This window comes from Panthera tigris, chromosome C1 (genome assembly GCF_018350195.1).
Source record: "Panthera tigris isolate Pti1 chromosome C1, P.tigris_Pti1_mat1.1, whole genome shotgun sequence".
NCBI lineage: Eukaryota > Metazoa > Chordata > Mammalia > Carnivora > Felidae > Panthera > Panthera tigris.
This window is the reverse complement of record NC_056667.1, coordinates 212,701,441-212,719,367: the sequence shown is the minus strand read 5'-3', so window position 1 is coordinate 212,719,367 and position 17,927 is coordinate 212,701,441. Positions and strand designations below refer to the sequence as shown.

At 37.2% G+C, this 17,927-nt stretch overlaps 2 protein-coding genes across 11 annotated transcripts in view; one reads left to right on the top strand and one right to left on the bottom strand.

Annotated features, from left to right (window-relative positions):
- Positions 1–17,927, bottom strand: part of GIGYF2 (GRB10 interacting GYF protein 2) — a 146,385-nt gene that overhangs the window by 61,559 nt on the left and 66,899 nt on the right. The window lies entirely within an intron of this gene.
- KCNJ13 (potassium inwardly rectifying channel subfamily J member 13) lies at positions 10,301–14,650 on the top strand. Of its 2 annotated transcripts, none has more exons than XM_007082977.3 (2): positions 10,301–10,885; positions 12,678–14,650. In XM_007082977.3, the coding sequence occupies exons 1-2, from the start codon at positions 10,426–10,428 to the stop codon at positions 13,298–13,300; spliced, it is 1,083 nt and encodes a 360-aa protein (XP_007083039.1). In that variant the 5' UTR covers positions 10,301–10,425; the 3' UTR covers positions 13,301–14,650. The 2 variants fall into 2 exon arrangements, with proteins under 2 accessions (XP_007083039.1, XP_042851597.1); XM_042995663.1 differs by having other exon boundaries at positions 10,301–10,649; positions 12,678–12,853.

Below are 17,927 nucleotides of genomic sequence, written 5' to 3'. Positions count from 1 at the left end.
ATAAAAATTGGAAGGGGGACAAAACAGAAGAGACTCCTAAATATGGAGAACAAACTGAGGGTTACTGGAGGGGTTGTGGGAGGGGGGATGGGCTAAATGGGTCAGGGGCACTAAGGAATCTACTCCTGAAATCATTGTTGCACTCTATGCTAATTTGGATGTAAATTTTAAAAAATAAAATAAAAAAAAAAGAAAAGAAAAGAAAAGAAAGAAAACATAGGTTTACTCACTTATGTGAGTAAGTCATAGGTTTAATCCTGGGTTCACTCACAAACTTAACCCATTGGAAGGAGCAAAAAATTCCAGAAAAACTAACACAGAAAGTGGAAGCTCTGGGATCAAAGTGTAACAAACTCTAAAAGGGCAACAGACATACCATGCATGGTACAGCTTGGAGACAAAGACTACCAACATCTCTAAAAAGGGAAGATGGAACTAAATGTGTTAATCTTCTAGCAGAAATGATGTCAAAATGTATACCCTTGAAAAAATGTTAAGACCAATTTCTTCAATATAAATATTTTACTCTAAAAATTATTTTGAAGAGAAAAAAAATGACTTCAAGCACCATCCAATAAACACACATTTCCAGAGCACCTGGCTGGCACCCTTGATCGAGGAGGTTGTGAGCTCAACCCCAATGTTGGGTATGGAGTTTACTTAAAATCTAGGGGCGCCTGGGTGGCTCAGTTGGTTAAACGACTGACTTCAGCTCAGGTCATGATCTCCCAGTTTGTGAGTTCGAGCCCCGCATTGGGCTCTGTGCTGACATCTCAGAGCCTGGAGCCTACTTCAGATTCTTTGCCTCCCTCTCTCTTGCCCCTCCCTCCCCTGCTCATGCTCTATGTCTCTCTGTCCCTCAATAATAAATAAATGTTAAAGAAAAAAATTTAAAGAAAAATAAAATAAAATCTAAAAATAAATTGTATATACAATGCACACACTATTCCAATTACTACTAATACAACTAATAATTACACTGCATGCAAGAACTGCTCTAAAACATTAAAATAATTAATCCTTTACAACCTAAATGATTACAGATTTGTACCTGTGTAGATTTGGGTGGGGAGTGAAAGTATTAAAGGGAATTTCATCTCTATAGTTTGTTTTAAAAAACACATACATTTGTATATTACTGATATAATTTAAAATAAAAGCTAAATATTAAAAGTCATCCCTGGGCAATTTAAAGGATGATATCTAAAGTTCTTTTCGTGTCCACAAATTCCAGAATCCCACAGTGGCCAGTGAGGACACCCACAAGACCCTCCCTAGCATTTCAAACCAAAGACTTCCTCCTTCCATTAACATCAGCATCACAATAAAGCTGAGTAACCACATATTTTGACTTCATCTTAAAATCTTAACAGAGGGGCGCCTGGGTGGCTCGGTCGGTTAAGCCGCCGACTTCAGCTCAGGTCATGATCTCGCGGTCCGTGAGTTCGAGCCCCGCGTCGGGCTCTGTGCTGACAGCTCAGAGCCTGGAGCCTGTTTCAGATTCTGTGTCTCCCTCTCTCTCTGACCCTCCCCCGTTCATGCTCTCTCTCTGTCTCAAAAATAAATGTTAAAAAAAAAAAGTTTAAAAAAAAAAAATCTTAACAGATTAACTTATAAACAAGACTTAGAAGTAAATGTAATTGAATAATTTATAAATTTAATGCCTGACTCAAATATTCCTAACCTATAGTTAATACATGAACGTGGCAGCTATGAATCCCTGAATTAGAAGGAAAAGGGTCTAGGTTTTTTTTTTTTTTTTAAACGTTTATTTACTTTTGAGGCAGAGAGAGAGCATGAATGGGGGAGGGTCAGAGAGAGAGAGGGAGACACAGAATCTGAAACAGGCCCCAGGCTCTGAGCTGTCAGCACAGAGCCCGACGCGGGGCTCGAACTCACGAACCGCGAGATCATGACGTGAGCCGAAGTCAGACGCTTAACCGACTGAGCCACCCAGGCACCCCAGGGTCTAGGTTTTTGTAAGAGTCTTAAAGGTATCTATGACCTCCAAAAGATAAAGAAACACAAATTTAAAATGTATTTTCTTCTAGTCAATGTAGCAAACAGGACTGTTTCACGACCAAACTATACTACCTTTGTAATACATGTTATGTTGTTATGTTCTTATATCAACAGTAACTGGAGATGTATGAAAGGTGCTAAAATGCAAATGTACGACATATATAAACATTTTCTCAATGGCAGTTAATACTTGGTTGTTTCTGACTTAATGTATTAAGTCTAGATAGGACTCTTCTAAGAATAAAATTAAATTAAAATGTAATATTGGTTTTAGTCTGGTCTAATTGAGTAGACTTCCTAAGGAGAAGGAGCAGTAAAAGGGCACCTGTGTGCATGTTTGACTCACAGCCAAAAATGGTGTTTATGGAAAACTTCAGATGGAGCAAAGAGGCACTCAGCCAATAAAATCTACAGCTGTGAGACTTGGAACTTAGAAGTGCCCAAACTCCAAAAGCAAAAATGGAATTATGGGACAGACTTTGAAGCTTGTTTATGTGCAAATTTTTCTAGTAAGAAACTTTGTATTCCTCTATTCAGATATATATTCTCTGATCAACACTAAAAATATTTTCTGATACCAGAGAAAATAGTGAAAGGAAATTCCATCCAAGTGTTGATATCTACTTTTTCCCCCCACAATTAATTGTCAACAAACTCAAGATGGCTGGATGGAGAAGTTTAAATCTCCTATGCAGAGATTTCTAACTTTCTCCCATCCTAACCCCTAAGGGATAACAATCTGCTCCACTCATTAACACTGGTCCTTAAAACACAGCAGTTCCTGGCTAGGAGAGAGACTAGAGGGGCTGCAGCATATCAAAATCTCTTTGAAAAAGTACCTCTTTGATCTGAATATGCCCCATATCCCTACGTCCTTCATGCTCAGTTGTCTGCTGGTATACACCCCAGACACCGCCTCAAACCTCTGGGGAAGACGACGATCAGTAGATGGGCTTGAATGTACAACTGGAAAGGAATGAGGCATCTTCTGAAGAAAGTATACTATGTACGAAAGAACCTAAGAGACTAGGGCTAACATTTTAAAGTTCAGAGATTATCCATGTACACATAGGCAGGGTGCTACATTTCGACTAAAGCTTTTGTTATTCCCAAGTACAAGTTGGTACAACTATGGACTGTATACTGGACTACTTTAGTCAGAAAGAAAATCAAACACCTTTAGGGACAGAGAACTGAATTTAATAAAGAATAACAGGGGCGTTCAGATGGTTCAGTCGGGTAAGCATCCAACTTCAGCTCGGGTCATGATCTTATGGCTCACGGTTTCAAGCCCCACATCGGGCTCTGTGCTGACAGCTGAGACCCTGGAGCCTGCATCAGATGCTGTGTGTCTCCCTCTCTCTCTGCCCCTCCCTGCTTGTGCTCTGTGTCTCAAAAATAAACATTTAAAAAAAAAAAAAGAAGAAGAATGTATCTGTTCTTGGCACCTTGCTTAATCATAATTTTTCATTAAAAAATAAGTCAGTGAATAGATATCTAGCATTTACGTTTACTCACAGAAGAGATGTTTCAGAGCCATCTCCAACTGAAATCAGCAATTCTGTTTAGATGGAAGGCCTGTGTATTTTGGGGTAAAGTTGACATACGATCTATGCAGTATCAGTTTCATCTCAGTTGACCTGGCAACCTCAGCCACAAATGAACTGAACTGCTCAGGACATTATAATGGGAGTACTGTGCTTCTGAGTGGACACTCCAAAGCTGGTCTACAATATCCATACAATTGGCAGTCATGGTCTATCGACCACAGCAAGACTTTCAAATTGTAGAAATTCAGAAAGCAGAATACTTTTTCACTTGAGGTATTTTGCCAAATCATTTTTGCCTTAATAGATTCTGAAACAGTATATTATGGAAAGAGGCTTCTAAGTTTGGTTAAAATCCTTCACCATAATGTTTACTATAATGTGGAGGCAAGACATATGGCACATACACTCCAGTACTTTCTGAAAGGCATTGTTACATTATATTTGCTCTGGCTTTTTCTCCCCCAATCAGTCAACTGTCAATAGATATAAAGAATAATTCCTACCAGTGTGTGCAGGGAACAAGCATCACATCACAAGCCCCTACTTTATGTTTTTACCTTCTCTAGTTCTAAAGGTCAAAGTTTCCAATGCTGTGTCTGAACTTGTAGTGAGATGTTTGGCATTACTAAAACAAAGAAGGAATTAATACTTTTTTTTTAATTGTGGGGGGAGGGGAAGGAATCTACAAAGGCGGATTTCACCTTCTAAGTAGCATTATATTGGTCTACATTAATCATTTTCCCAGCAGGCCTTCCATGATTTTACTTTGAACAATCACAGCCTTTGTTTCTCAGATCCTCTTACATGTGACATTTGATCAAAGTTTTCAAATCAGCAGCTAACAGAGGTGGAGAAAAGTACTGCTCAGTAAAGGCATTACACAAAGCCACCCTACAGCTCTCTCAAGGTTGCTACAAAATTAGATCACAGACATTTTCTACCTAAACACTATTTAGACAATTAAATTTTCTGTACCCTGAATGCTACATTTTACCGAACATTACTATATGCTTCTCAGGAAATCATCCCCTAAACATTACTAAAACATGCCTTAAGAAAATTCTTCAGCTCCTTCTCATAGGTGTGTTTTTTAAAGATAAGTGCCAGGTACCAAACAATTAAGTTTATTCTTATTCAAGATCTCTACACACAGCCTTAAAAAAATGGGGGGGGGGGGGGGGAGGCCTGCCTCCTTGCCCCTCCACCCCCCACCCCAAATTCAGGTAACTAAATTACCTATATTACCCAGTTCTAGAATTAGTGGTAGCCATTCTAGTGAGATGGAATATGCAAAGAAAACTAATAAGATCAATCCATTAATTCATGCCTAAAATTCCTTATCCAAGGAAATCTTCCCCAAAGAAATGGAGGGAAAAAAAAGAATAGTAAAGGAAGTATCTCACACTTCAACATGCTATATAAGGAAAGACGGCTGAAAGGAAACCTTGCAGGGAATTTTATCCCTTTGAACTTTCAAATAAACTCTTAAGTAAGATTATGCAAACTTACTAAAGACCGGTCCTGATTAGAGGGAAAAAATGCACCCCTTCTCCAAGTCAGTTCTGGAGGCTTTCTCCAGAATTGTTAAGGTTTGTGTTGGGTAAAGAAAGACCTCCTAACAAACCAGCATTCTTTTCCACATGATCAGAGCTAATTGGCCCCCCTGCAGACTAAGTGACCAATCACATCAGCTTCAGCTGAAACTAGCCCCCACGACATTATAAACAGAGGAATGTGAACTGTAAACCCAGTCCAAGAAGAGAACCTAAAAGCTAGGCTTGTAGATTAAAATTACCTTACCAAAAAGACAGACTCCACAAGTCTGGTTTTCTCAAGACCTACCTACCTGTGCACACAGGCTGACCCAGCAAAAGAACTGGTGAGTACATGAAATAATATTATTTCTTTCCTTAAGAGGAACAGAGAAAGAAACTGAGTATCTTTACTCTTTAAACAAAGATATTACCTACAGGGTCATACATTAAGGTTCTTTATTCTTTTTCCTTAAATTTTAGAAATGGATAATAGCCCTACTGAAAGCATTACTGGAAATTTTCTTGTTTTATTCAGCGTATACTAACTCTCCATTATAATATAAAAATGAGTAGAAAGGAAAGACCCTAGAAAAAATTCAGTGGCTTTTAAAAATATATATAGATATATTTCTTTTGGAAGTGATTTTAAAAACCCAAAATAAGCCTACAGAAACAAATGACCAAAAAAAAAAATTTTTTAATCCATGAAAAAAGTGATGAATATCTAATTTTCAATGTCTTTTTAAGTTAGTACTGAAATTAGTAGATTCTCCTACAAGTAAGAAATTAAAATATACAAGAATCTCTGAGCTTATATAAGAGTTAGCACACTGCCCTGATTATAGAGGGTAGAAGAGAAAAGATTCTGTACAATCAGTTTTCACACCAGACATAAAAAAAAATACAGAGCAATACTGTGATCATTTAACATTTGTAGTTACAGCCTATTATCTCAACTGTTTAACATGAAGGACACTACTACCTTACAATATGGCAAAAGACATAATTTTGAATGTTACAACAAAGTAAAATGAATCAATAATCCTGACAGCCAGAATGAAGCATCCAAACTATCATTTTTATAAAGTAGTATTTTCCACCAAAGTTTATAAATGGACAAATATTTTACCAGCCCACACATGGAGATACAAACAAACCTTCCAAAGCTTCAATTCTATTGTCTATTGGGATCAGTTAGTGAGAATCACATAAATACAAACCAAGACAAATATATTCAAAGAGTATTTGTACACCTGTAGGGATATGAAAATTACTTGGAAATGTAATAGTATAAACATAATGTCTGCCCATCAGTCACTTTTTTAAATCTGATGGAGAGAAAATCTATATACATCAGGCAACAATTATATAATTTTTAAGCACCATATAAGCAAATGTAAAACCATGAGAGAAAAGAAAAAAAAAATCATCTAAGAAACCTATGTCAGTTGAAAGAAGCAGAAGTAAGTTTAAAAATTCACAGAGTTTTAAGAGACCGTGTTATTTAATTCCCTGTCTTTTTCTGTTTTTAAATAGAAGGAAGCCTGGCCAAGGGGATTGGGTAGCTTGCCCAACTGACACAGCTATGTAACCAACAGAGCCAGAGCATGGTAGGCTAGATTCCCCACCTTGTCTTCATTATGCTAAGCCATACTGTTTACATGAATCCAAAGATGGACGTATTCAGGGTAATCTGTTAAGTGGGGATCAAAATCTTACTTCTCTCAACTACTCCACTTCTCAACACAATCTAAACAAGTTCAAGCAAGGATTTATATATAAAAACCAGAAAACTTCATGGTTTTGATATTAGCCTTTTGACATCCTTGTTCACAGGGTTTTTCATGTATTGATTAATTGCAAGAGAAAAAATGAAATTGTAGAAGTCTGGAGTTAACTGTTATAAAGCTGTAACAAGTAACAACCCCGAAAAAGCCCAAATAATAATAATTTTGTTAGCAACAGTATATATATCTATCTATCTATAGATAGATAGATAGATAGATAGATAGATAGATATAGAAAGTATATATCTATATATATATAGAAAGGCTATCTCCCTAGATAATGAGTTTTAGAATTTAATAAAGTAGGTTGAAAATTAAGAATCATGCAGCTCCTCCCCTCCCCCCCCAAAAAACTACTGTGAAACAGTAAACAATTAGTAGCATTCACCAGGACAGCAGTTCCCTAGGTGGAATAAGCACCAGGGGTACAAGGCCCATGATAGACCTTTATACACAAAGCAGGAAGGAAAATTAAAGGTGAAATTAATATAATGTTACATACCAATTTTACCTCAAAATCAGAAAAAAAATAAAAGAAACCATATAGGACACTGCAGTGGTTCACAACCTTTCTGAAGGCAGCCAACAACTATCCTTTCTTATATCCTCCCTTCTTCCTCTTCGAGTGTCAAAATGCCTTTCTTTTATAAAATTATGATGATATATCCTAAAAATTATTTTCTCCCTGGAAAAATACAAAGTAGGCAATGCTACTAAGAACTCTCCTGTCCACACTTTGTTTTAATTTGTACTGATCTAGTAACATCCAAAAGATGTAATAATTGTATGCAACTATGTAATAATTGTAGCTGTGCAAATCTTCAAATTTTACAAATGTCTTCCTTAACTGAAAATAAATTTCTTGCCTAAAAGTCACAGGGTTGAACCTAAGCATTCCTGAAGACCAAATATTCTGTAATGACTCAAACAAAACTAGTCAAATGGAACATAGTATTACTCACAAAGGCTAACCAGGATTAAAATGTCTATTTTTTAAGCAATATAGTGCTGACTCTGGATTTGGTGTGGGATTCACCAACACTTACTACTTTTGCGATCCTAGGAAATTCATTGCGCCTCAGTTTCTCTATCTGTAAAATGGGAATTATAATGGCACTACTGTGAAAGTTAAGAAGCATTAGTAACAATAATAAAGCAACTAACACTGAAAGGTTACTCTGTGCCAGGCATTGCCTGCTGGCTTCACATGAGTTAACACACATGAAAGTGTTTGGTATGATTCCTGCCACATAATAAACAATATATCCTTACTAATATTATTAATCGTTACTGTCCTAAGAATCATGTATGAAGTTAACAACAGTTTATGATATACTTGAGATAGTTGTAGGGACAGGAAGAACATCTACCAGAAGTGCTAAAAATCTGGCTGTCAAAGACTGCCTTGTGAATACAATGCCAATCACCTTGGGAAAGGTTTTTATTTCACCAAACTTTCAAAACAGCTTCTTGTAGTAAGAAAATTAACTTGTAAAGTTAGTCAGACATGGATAATAACATAAATAATCTAAGGCTCCCACCTGCCTAGTCTGATCCTTGGTGACCTCATCTGAAAAATGGGGTAATAATGTCTACCTTGCTGAGATACCAAAGAATTAAAGATAATGCAATATGAAGACATCTAGCAAAGTGCCTACGAAAATTTTATTATTTCTGTTGTTACTTTCAAAAGGGCAGAGATAAGGTCTCCTAAAACATTTAAAGAATGTAGCAAAATGAGTCATTAAATAGCCATGCTGAGGGGAAAAAATACATTAAATGATAATGACCACTTGTTAGAATAATGAATTATAAAGCATTAATGACCTAAGAGTTTTTTAAAGCTTATAATATGAAACTAAAATGGCTATCCACTCTAAATAAATTTTAACAATTATCTCCGTGTTCCGACAGTAATTCAGATCTGAAGAAAATACAAGAGAATGTCTCTACTATCACCAATAAATGTTACATTAGCCTCGGGAAGGGGGGGGCGGAGAGGGAGGGAAAGTATATATCCAGCTGGCCAATGTGCAATTCCCATAACACAGGAAGGGAGTCTCCACAGACCCCCAAGTCCCTAGATACAAGAAGGATCCAGCAAACCCAAGCAACAATGCCTCTAGTCCCCTTCTTCTTAAGCGTCACTGCCATTCAAAAGGTAGGAAGGGGAAATGCAGTACTCTCAAGGACACCTACTTCTGAAGGAAGCAGCTAGGCAGAGTCAAATGCAAAGCTGCAATTCCCATTCTGTTCCTGGTAGGCTCTACATAAAAGTCTTAAGATGCTTCTGACACATGCAAGAACAGTCACATAGAAAGCATACCTTAGCTTTCTTTTCACCACACAGAGAAAAGCATACCCACTGATTTACAATTTAACTGTTTATAGCTAAAAACTAATTATATTAATTAACTTTTAAAAATTGCCATTTGGTGCCTTAATGGTTATCTTGGTTCATTACACTTGAAGCTTTTTCTTCTGGTTTACCTACTTTCAAAACTAACATTATCTAGTGATCTCTACCTGGAATTTCTTATTTACCAAGAAAATAATTCTCTCATGGCGCCTGAGAATGCTTAGCTGGCTCAGTCAGTTAAGCATCCGACTTCGGCTCAGGTCACGATCTCACAGTCCGTGAGTTCGAGCCCCACGTTGGGCTCTGTGCTGACAGCTCAGAACCTGGAGCCTGCTTCGGATTCTGTGTCTCCCTCTCTCGCTGCCCCTCCCCTACTCATGCTCTGCCTCTGTCTCAAAAATAAATTTAAAAAAAAAATTTTTTTTTTAAGAAAGTAATTCTCTCCCCACCCAACAATCAAATCAAAATCTAGAATATTCAGAGTGCAGCAAGAAGGAAAGAATCCATGAAAATGGTCACAAAGTGACAAAAACAAATAAAGCCTATTCATAAAACTTTCAACAGGCTAATTTAAAAAAAGTATACATTACAACCATAGGTCTCTAAATGCTTAGACCTGTCCCAGCACGAAGTTCGGTTTCCAAATATTTGCAGACAGCTTAACACTACATTTCCAAATGCTTTCTAGTTATTTACACAGAGGAACACATATTTAACTTATTCCTCTTAATTATGAATTACTCGTAACTTTAAATTATTAATTATGAAAAGTAGATAAACACGTAACGTTTAGTCAAATCAACAGCTACTTTTGCCTGGACTCTTGCAAGAGAGGGGGCACTGACAAGCCACAAACCATATCCCCAACTTTCAGGAATCTTAAAATATACTCAAAAGTATTAAAATGCCAATAGTTTAACAGCCATTCAAAAGAAACAATAAGACCCTAAGGCAGCCCCTGATCAGGCAGCATACAAATGGCTTAGTCAGTAAATGCCTCCTTCACGAAGAGGGGAGAGAGAGCTGTCAGACTGGAAAAGCTGGCCCAGTAGCTAGGGAAGCACTCCAAAAACAGGACAAAGTGAATGAAGTCTCAAAATGTATTAATATTAGCTATAGAACAGTTAAGAGCTTACTAACTTATTCTTGGTTTCAGAAAATTACAGACCAAGATGGATGGCAGTAATTGCAAAGCTACTGCTCCTCTCCTAACTCAGAGGTACCGGAGGATGGTCACCAAGGACGGCCACAGCACACTGCAAATGGATGGTGCCCAAAGAGGTCTTGTATATCTTCGAGATGCTTGGGGAATCCTAATGGACATGCGCTGGCGCTGGATGATGTTGGTCTTTTCTGCTTCTTTTGTTGTCCACTGGCTTGTCTTTGCAGTGCTCTGGTATGTTCTAGCGGAGATGAATGGTGATCTGGAACTAGATCATGATGCCCCACCTGAAAACCACACTATCTGTGTGAAGTACATCACCAGTTTCACAGCTGCATTCTCCTTCTCCCTGGAGACACAACTCACAATTGGCTATGGTACCATGTTCCCCAGTGGTGACTGTCCAAGTGCAATCGCCTTGCTTGCCATACAAATGCTACTAGGCCTCATGCTAGAGGCTTTTATCACAGGTAATTGTTTTTGTTTTTAAAAAAAAAAAAAAAAATTATAAGTGTTTTGGAGAGGCGATAGTCAGTTATAAACAACTGTGTTGTAGAATCATTTACTTGCGTTATTAGCAGGTAATTTCTACGATTGAAAAGAAAGTCTGGGGCCAAGTGATAGGTGAAATTATAAGAAACCTGACTCTTAAATTTTACCTATTAGAACCCTATAAGAAAAAAGAAAGGATCATTCTGACACTAACTTGCAAGCAACATCATATACCAAAAAAATATATTAACAGAAGATGTAAAGGGTATTCTTCAGAGAAGCTAAATGCTTTGTTAAATAGGTGAATAAATATGTTCAATGCATATTTTGACAATCATTTTATCTAACAAAGGAATTTGATTTCTTTTTTCCCCCTTTACTGGGTTAGAATTTCCTCCTCTGAGTTCATCTGTTCAACATTTACTCAACATTCACCAGTGAGCCCAGAGCACCATAGTCAGCATATTTAGAGATCAAGTATACACATACTTAACTTGAAATATGGCCACAAAGATTATGAAATTTTACATATAAACCTGATTAACACATAAGACTTTCTTCTGATAAAGTAGGGTTAGCGTCATTTTTATAAGTGATACATACAGTTTAAAACTCAAAAAAAAAAACCCGAAAAGAAAACCTGGCTTTAACACACTACCTAATAATAATCTGAAAAGGTAAGTGATGGGCCATATGAAGGGTGATCTGGAGTCAAGTCCATTGTGCTGCCAACCAACTTTATAACCTGTAACAAATCACTTAACTGCTCTACAAGGGTTTTTTAACTGGGTCAGTCATTAGATAAAATTTAGAGGATCCAAGAACTTAGAAAAAACTTGCATTTTTGTTCACTCACCCCTAACTGAAATTTGCCATTTCTTCCATTATAAATGTAGGCAATAACAACAAAAAAATAGTATCAGCATTTTCGTATCACACTCCGATACTTCAAAAGTACACTATTAAACCCACAACTAAATTTCATTGTTGAATGCATTTTTTCTTGTCGTTGAATGCTTTATTAAAGCACATATAGTACTATAATTTTCTTAAATGTTCAACTGGATTTCAGTACATTTGGTTTCCTGTATATGCATTTTATTTTTATGCATTTAAAGCATAATCTGATAGGAGGTCCGTAGACCACAGACCTCACCAGCATGCCAACAAGATCTGTGGCACAAAAGTGGTTAAGAAACCCTAACCTATAGCTTGGGGGCACACAGAAGATGCACTCTGAAAGGTGCACTGAAATCACCTTAGGGGCAGACCTTCTAATAAAGGGGGGGGGGGGGAGTTATAGAAGGTTCCACGTTAAATAATTCCTCAGTGTATCCCTCATCCTACTGGTCCCATTCCCCACCCCAAATCATTCTACTCTAAATCTAATTTCTACTTCAACTCGAAATCACAAATGAATTCTAATAACAAGTGAATCTTGTTACTTTTTTTTAAAGTGGGGACAGAAATGTAGGAAACGACCATTTGATTTTATAAGACATGAGAAGACGCAGTTACATTTCTTTGTAACAAAGTGAATTTTGCTTAACCATTCTGAAATCACAGTTTTTAAATAAGGATGTATGTACATTTTGAAAAATACTTCAGGCAAGTAAGACTACCCAAATTAACAATGTGTTCAATTCTTGACTCACTTAGAAGGCATCGCATCAAGGAATGTGTAACTATTTGATATACCCTTCTCATTCAGAAAAGGTATTGATATTTCAAGTGTTCATTCTAAAAAAAATTCAATGGTTTCTAATTTAGGTGCCTTTGTGGCGAAGATTGCCCGGCCGAAAAATCGAGCTTTCTCAATTCGCTTTACAGACTTAGCAGTAGTAGCTCACATAGATGGCAAACCTAATCTAATTTTCCAAGTGGCCAACACTCGACCTAGCCCTCTAACCAGTGTCCGGGTCTCCGCTGTACTCTATCAGGAAAGAGAAAACGGTGAACTCTACCAGACCAGTGTGGACTTCCACCTCGATGGCATCAATTCTGAGGAATGTCCATTCTTTATCTTTCCACTAACCTACTATCACTCCATTATACCATCAAGTCCTCTGGCTACTCTGCTCCAGCATGAAAATCCTCCGCACTTTGAATTAGTTGTATTCCTCTCAGCAATGCAGGAAGGGACTGGAGAAATATGCCAAAGGAGGACATCCTACCTACCCTCCGAAATCATGTTACATCACTGTTTTGCATCTCTGTTGACCCGGGGTTCCAAAGGTGAATACCAAATCAAGATGGAGAATTTTGACAAGACTGTTCCTGAACTTCCCACTCCTGTGGTCTCCAAGAGCCCAAACAGGACTGACCTGGACATCCGTATCAATGGACAAAGCATGGACAATTTTCAGATCTCTGAAACAGGACTGACAGAATAAGATGTATCCACGGCACCCTATTTTTTAATGTATTATGCAGCTACTTTTCCTTCGTTATAACTTTTTTTTCAATGCTGATTACATCTCTCTGATGGTATCATGGTAACAAGCCTATGCCCATAAAAATGGCTGAGCTAATAATACACATTCTGGAAATTTAACATTCTACCTTATAAGTTTGTATCTGTGGTTATCTGCTGAAATCAATGCATCTCAACATGACAGATATTTATATAACAGCAAGTTGGTGAATTTATCATAACGTGGATGATACCACTAATGAAGGGAAAACGGGACAGTAAAGTTTAACTCAGCCGAACTCTAAGATCAACCCCAAATCTCTCATTTTCATCTGCAAGTTGAAGCAACAGTCTAGTTTGAAACCTAGCCCCCTGGGTAGAATGATGATTTCACAACATTTAGCGAACATCCTTTTAAAAGTGTTATTTTTTCAAGACAACAAAGATCATTCCTCTGGTTCTTCATACTACAAAGCTGGAGTAAGTATTACCCCCCCTTAATTTTTAACATCTAAGAACAAAAATTCACAAGAAAAACAATGGAGAGATTTATATGTAGCTCTAAAGGCATTATACCCAAACACATGCACATGTTCACATATTTGTGGCAGAAGTGATGAGATCAAGTGAGAGCTCCAGCCTGAATGGAACCTGTAAGATGGTATTTTTGTAAGGAGATGCAAAATTATATCTACTATCAAACAGTGATTTAAAAATCATAATCAACTATTCATCTGAATGGCTTCTAAGTAAAAACAGCCCCTTCTTACCTATGACCTATTCAATGGTGTAAAACAATGCAACAACTCTAAATAACTCATAAATGCAAAGCTATTTAAGTTTTTGTAGATATAAAGGTTTACTTATACGTAATTCAAATAGGAAAAAAATCTCCAGTAGATAAAGCAAAAAATAATTAGGCAACAAAGTATTTTCAAACCCAAATTCCTGTTTCCAACTTCAAATAGTTTTTTCTATAAACACAAAATGAGTGTTTATTCATCAGTAGGAGGTTGAACTAGATAAACTCTATTATTTCTTACCAAATCTAATACTCCATGAAAATTATACTCTCTCTCTGCTTCAATTTTTATTTAATATATACTTAGATGAACGCTTTCCCTTACCTCCAGTTTAATTTAAAACCATTCCCTCTGCATAGCCTTCATTTTGATTTAAAAAAAAAGAAAAAACTGTCTTCAAAGCAAACAAGAACCAAAAAAGTCGCCCTATCAGATTTCAAGTAGATTTGTGGCTGCTCTTCTTTTCTGTAATTCTCCTTCTTCAAGTTTAGTAGGAAAAGTAAAAGATTAACCCTTCCCACTGGTGATGACCTAGGCAGGAATCAGCCCATGAATAAATACTAGCCTAGTAAAGGCAATCTGGTGTGACAAGCAGGGCAGAGCAGCAGTCACATTTTTCTACTCTTTGACCAAAAGGAAAAGCAAATAAAGAAGAGCTCTGGAGTAGTCAAACCGTGATAACAGAAAAAAAGAAAAAAAAAAAAAAAAGTCAAGGACACAGAAACTTAATTATTGTAAACTTTTGCTGTTTGAAACTTTTAGGCATCCTTAAATGCTAACCAGACCAACAGACTTTTTTTCCAACCCAGGACTGTCATAACCCATATAGACAACAGGAATTCTTATTTCTATAATAAAGTAACAAGATTCACCTAACCTGTGAAAATAAAGTAGTATCAAAGATTTACATGGTATGTTTTTTCCTAAGAGCTCTATATCACTTACACAGATTACAACTCCCAACAGTTAGGTGAAGCTGCCCAAAGATCTGGGATGAGTCTCCCTGCAGACACAGCATGTTCTCCATTCAAGTCAGAGCACTCTCAAAGTACACAATGTACATATAAGCTCTGCCTCTGAAAACTAGATGTGACTTCCCCTACACACACCCCAAAATAACTGTAGGTATACTAATGCTATTTGATAAATGTTTCACAAGTAGACAACTAAGAAATGCAATCAGAAAATCAGAAACTTCTGTCTAGGTGGCTTAAAGCTTCTGAAAGCACTGTTCATGATTCTTTCACTTACTTTCAGTGAATCACAGCTTCTACATTAAGGATTAAGTTTTCCGCCAAGATACCATTCTCCTTGGCAGGAGAAGGGAGTACAAATGGAAAGAGGGGGTGATTACTGGGAGATGGGAACAGCATCTCTAATTCCTGGCTACACAGCTCACTAATCTGGGGCACCTGGGAGCCCAAGGATGATACCTTAGATTCATGACTAAGAAGACCACGTTGGAATTAACTTTAAAAATGATTTAGGAAACTGATACAGATAAGCATGACAATCCCAACAAACTACACAAGCAGTTACCAAAAACATAACATCTAGTTTTGATATATGTACAAGCCCGTAACACCTACTGCAGGCAGCACCTAATAACCAAAAGCTGCTATGTCTACTTCAAAGTATTTTACGCCAAAATGCACTAACTGGTATTACATTAGGCTGAACCTGTTAGTATCAAATGGATCATTTTTTATTTAATGAACTTTCAATTGCATCCTCAGAGAATCATACTACAAGATCATCACCAGAACTGATCTCCCCCTCTCCAACAATAATTCCTACTGAATAGAAATTATAATTCCAGTATCACAGGCCTTTTTCTACCTCCACATTGCCCCATAGATGTGTTCATAGTCGTTATGTACAATTCTTGTCCCAATGTCTATAAATATACCCATTTCTCTCCAATATAAGAAGCAAATACAGGATATAAACCATCTTTAATTTTAAAAACAAGTCATTCTGAAACCTTTAGTACTCAAATTATCTTAATTTGATGTCAGAGAACATCTCACAAGTGACCAATATATCACTCTGCCCCAACAAACTAGTTTAGTACGGCCATTCTTGAAGAGTGGAAGATACAAAAGCAAATTTTTTTGAGAGAGAGAGAGAACAAGTGCACACCACGAGCAGGGAGCAGGGCAGAGAGGAAGGAAAGAGAGAATCCCAAGCAGGATCTGTGCCGACAGCACTGAGCTTGATCAACCAACAGCAGCCAACACTGAGCTTGATCCCACAAACCGTGAGATCATTACCTGAGCTGAAATCAAGAGTCAGATAGACACTCAACCAACTGAGCAACCCAGGCACCTCCAAGAAAAAAAACTTTTTAATCTACAATATTTACAACAAAAGTGGATTACTTATAAAAAGAAAGGCTCAAAATTATTAGCACAGTTAATATACCTAAGTGAGCATCTTATCAAAAAACATTCAATAAAAGCCACTATGATTTATTTGAATATATATATGGAACATGCCCTGATATTTTAGTAGGGAAAACTTTCTTTATACTCTTAATCACTTCACATCAATTTAGTTTTACAGAACTCATCTTTTCAAATATATACCTTTGTATACACATATACAAAGAAAAAAACCTGTATTTTTTAAGTTGTTTTTTTTTTTTTAAGTTTTTTTTGAGAGAGCACAAGTGAAGGAGGGGGCAGAGAAAGAGGGAGACAGAGAATCCCAAGTGGGCTCCACGCTGTGAGCCCAGAGCCTGACACAGGACTCAAACTCACAAAACTGTGAGATGATAACCTGAGCTGAAATCAAGAGTCAGTCGCTTAACTGACAGAGCCACCCAGATGCCCCCAAAACCTGTATTTTTAAAGAGGGTGGTCGGAGAGATTTCTCAGGTTGAATTAATATACTAGTTAAAATATAAGTTGGGCAAATAATGATGAAAAGGAACTTTACACTCTAACCAAACCACGAAAGTATGACTGTGGTGAATAGTTAAAATCGAGCTACTGTCATAACAGAGAACACAGGGCTTTTCCAAAGCAACCCAAGTCATTTTCAGACACCTCTATTAGATCTTTTTCACTGAGACTATGTTGAGTATCTACCACCTTAAACCTACCCTTTAGACTAACACAGATCAAACTTAATTCCTCTTTCTCAATTGTTGAGCAAATATTTGCAGACAGTAATCCTAAAAACACTCCTCCCCACTCTGTCCTGTCCACAGTTTTGTCTGCTGGGTAAACAGCCCCATTTCCGTCAGGCATTCACCATCACAGGGCTGCAAATGCCCCATTCTACTCCAATATATGGATCCCTTCCAGGTGTGGCCAGTACTGCACACAATATTTAAGCTGTCCTGTGTCAACATACGACAGCGGGCGTCCCTATTGCCCGCCTCATGAGGATCCTACAGTTCTAGTAAATGTTACGCTGGTTAACACGGAGGCCACAGTCAGCTAAGAAAGCTGTGCTTTTCCCCAGCAAGTTGCTATTACACCATTATTCCATTATCTTAAATTCTAGAGTTTACGTGAGAGTTAACATTTTCTGCTGTTAAACTTCCATCTGATTAGATCTTGTCTCTTGTTCCATCTTAATTCTGATCTTAAGTCACAGGTGTTCCACTCTATAGCTACCCCTCTAACTACTGAGTAATCTGAAAATCTGATCACACATCAACACTGTCATCCAAAGAAAAGGAATGTTTATACAGCACACAGCACAAGACCTATCATACAAGTCAGAATTCAGTAACTGTTGAACAAATAAAGGAGTCCATATACTCTTATTTAATCCTAAAAATTCTGTAAGGCA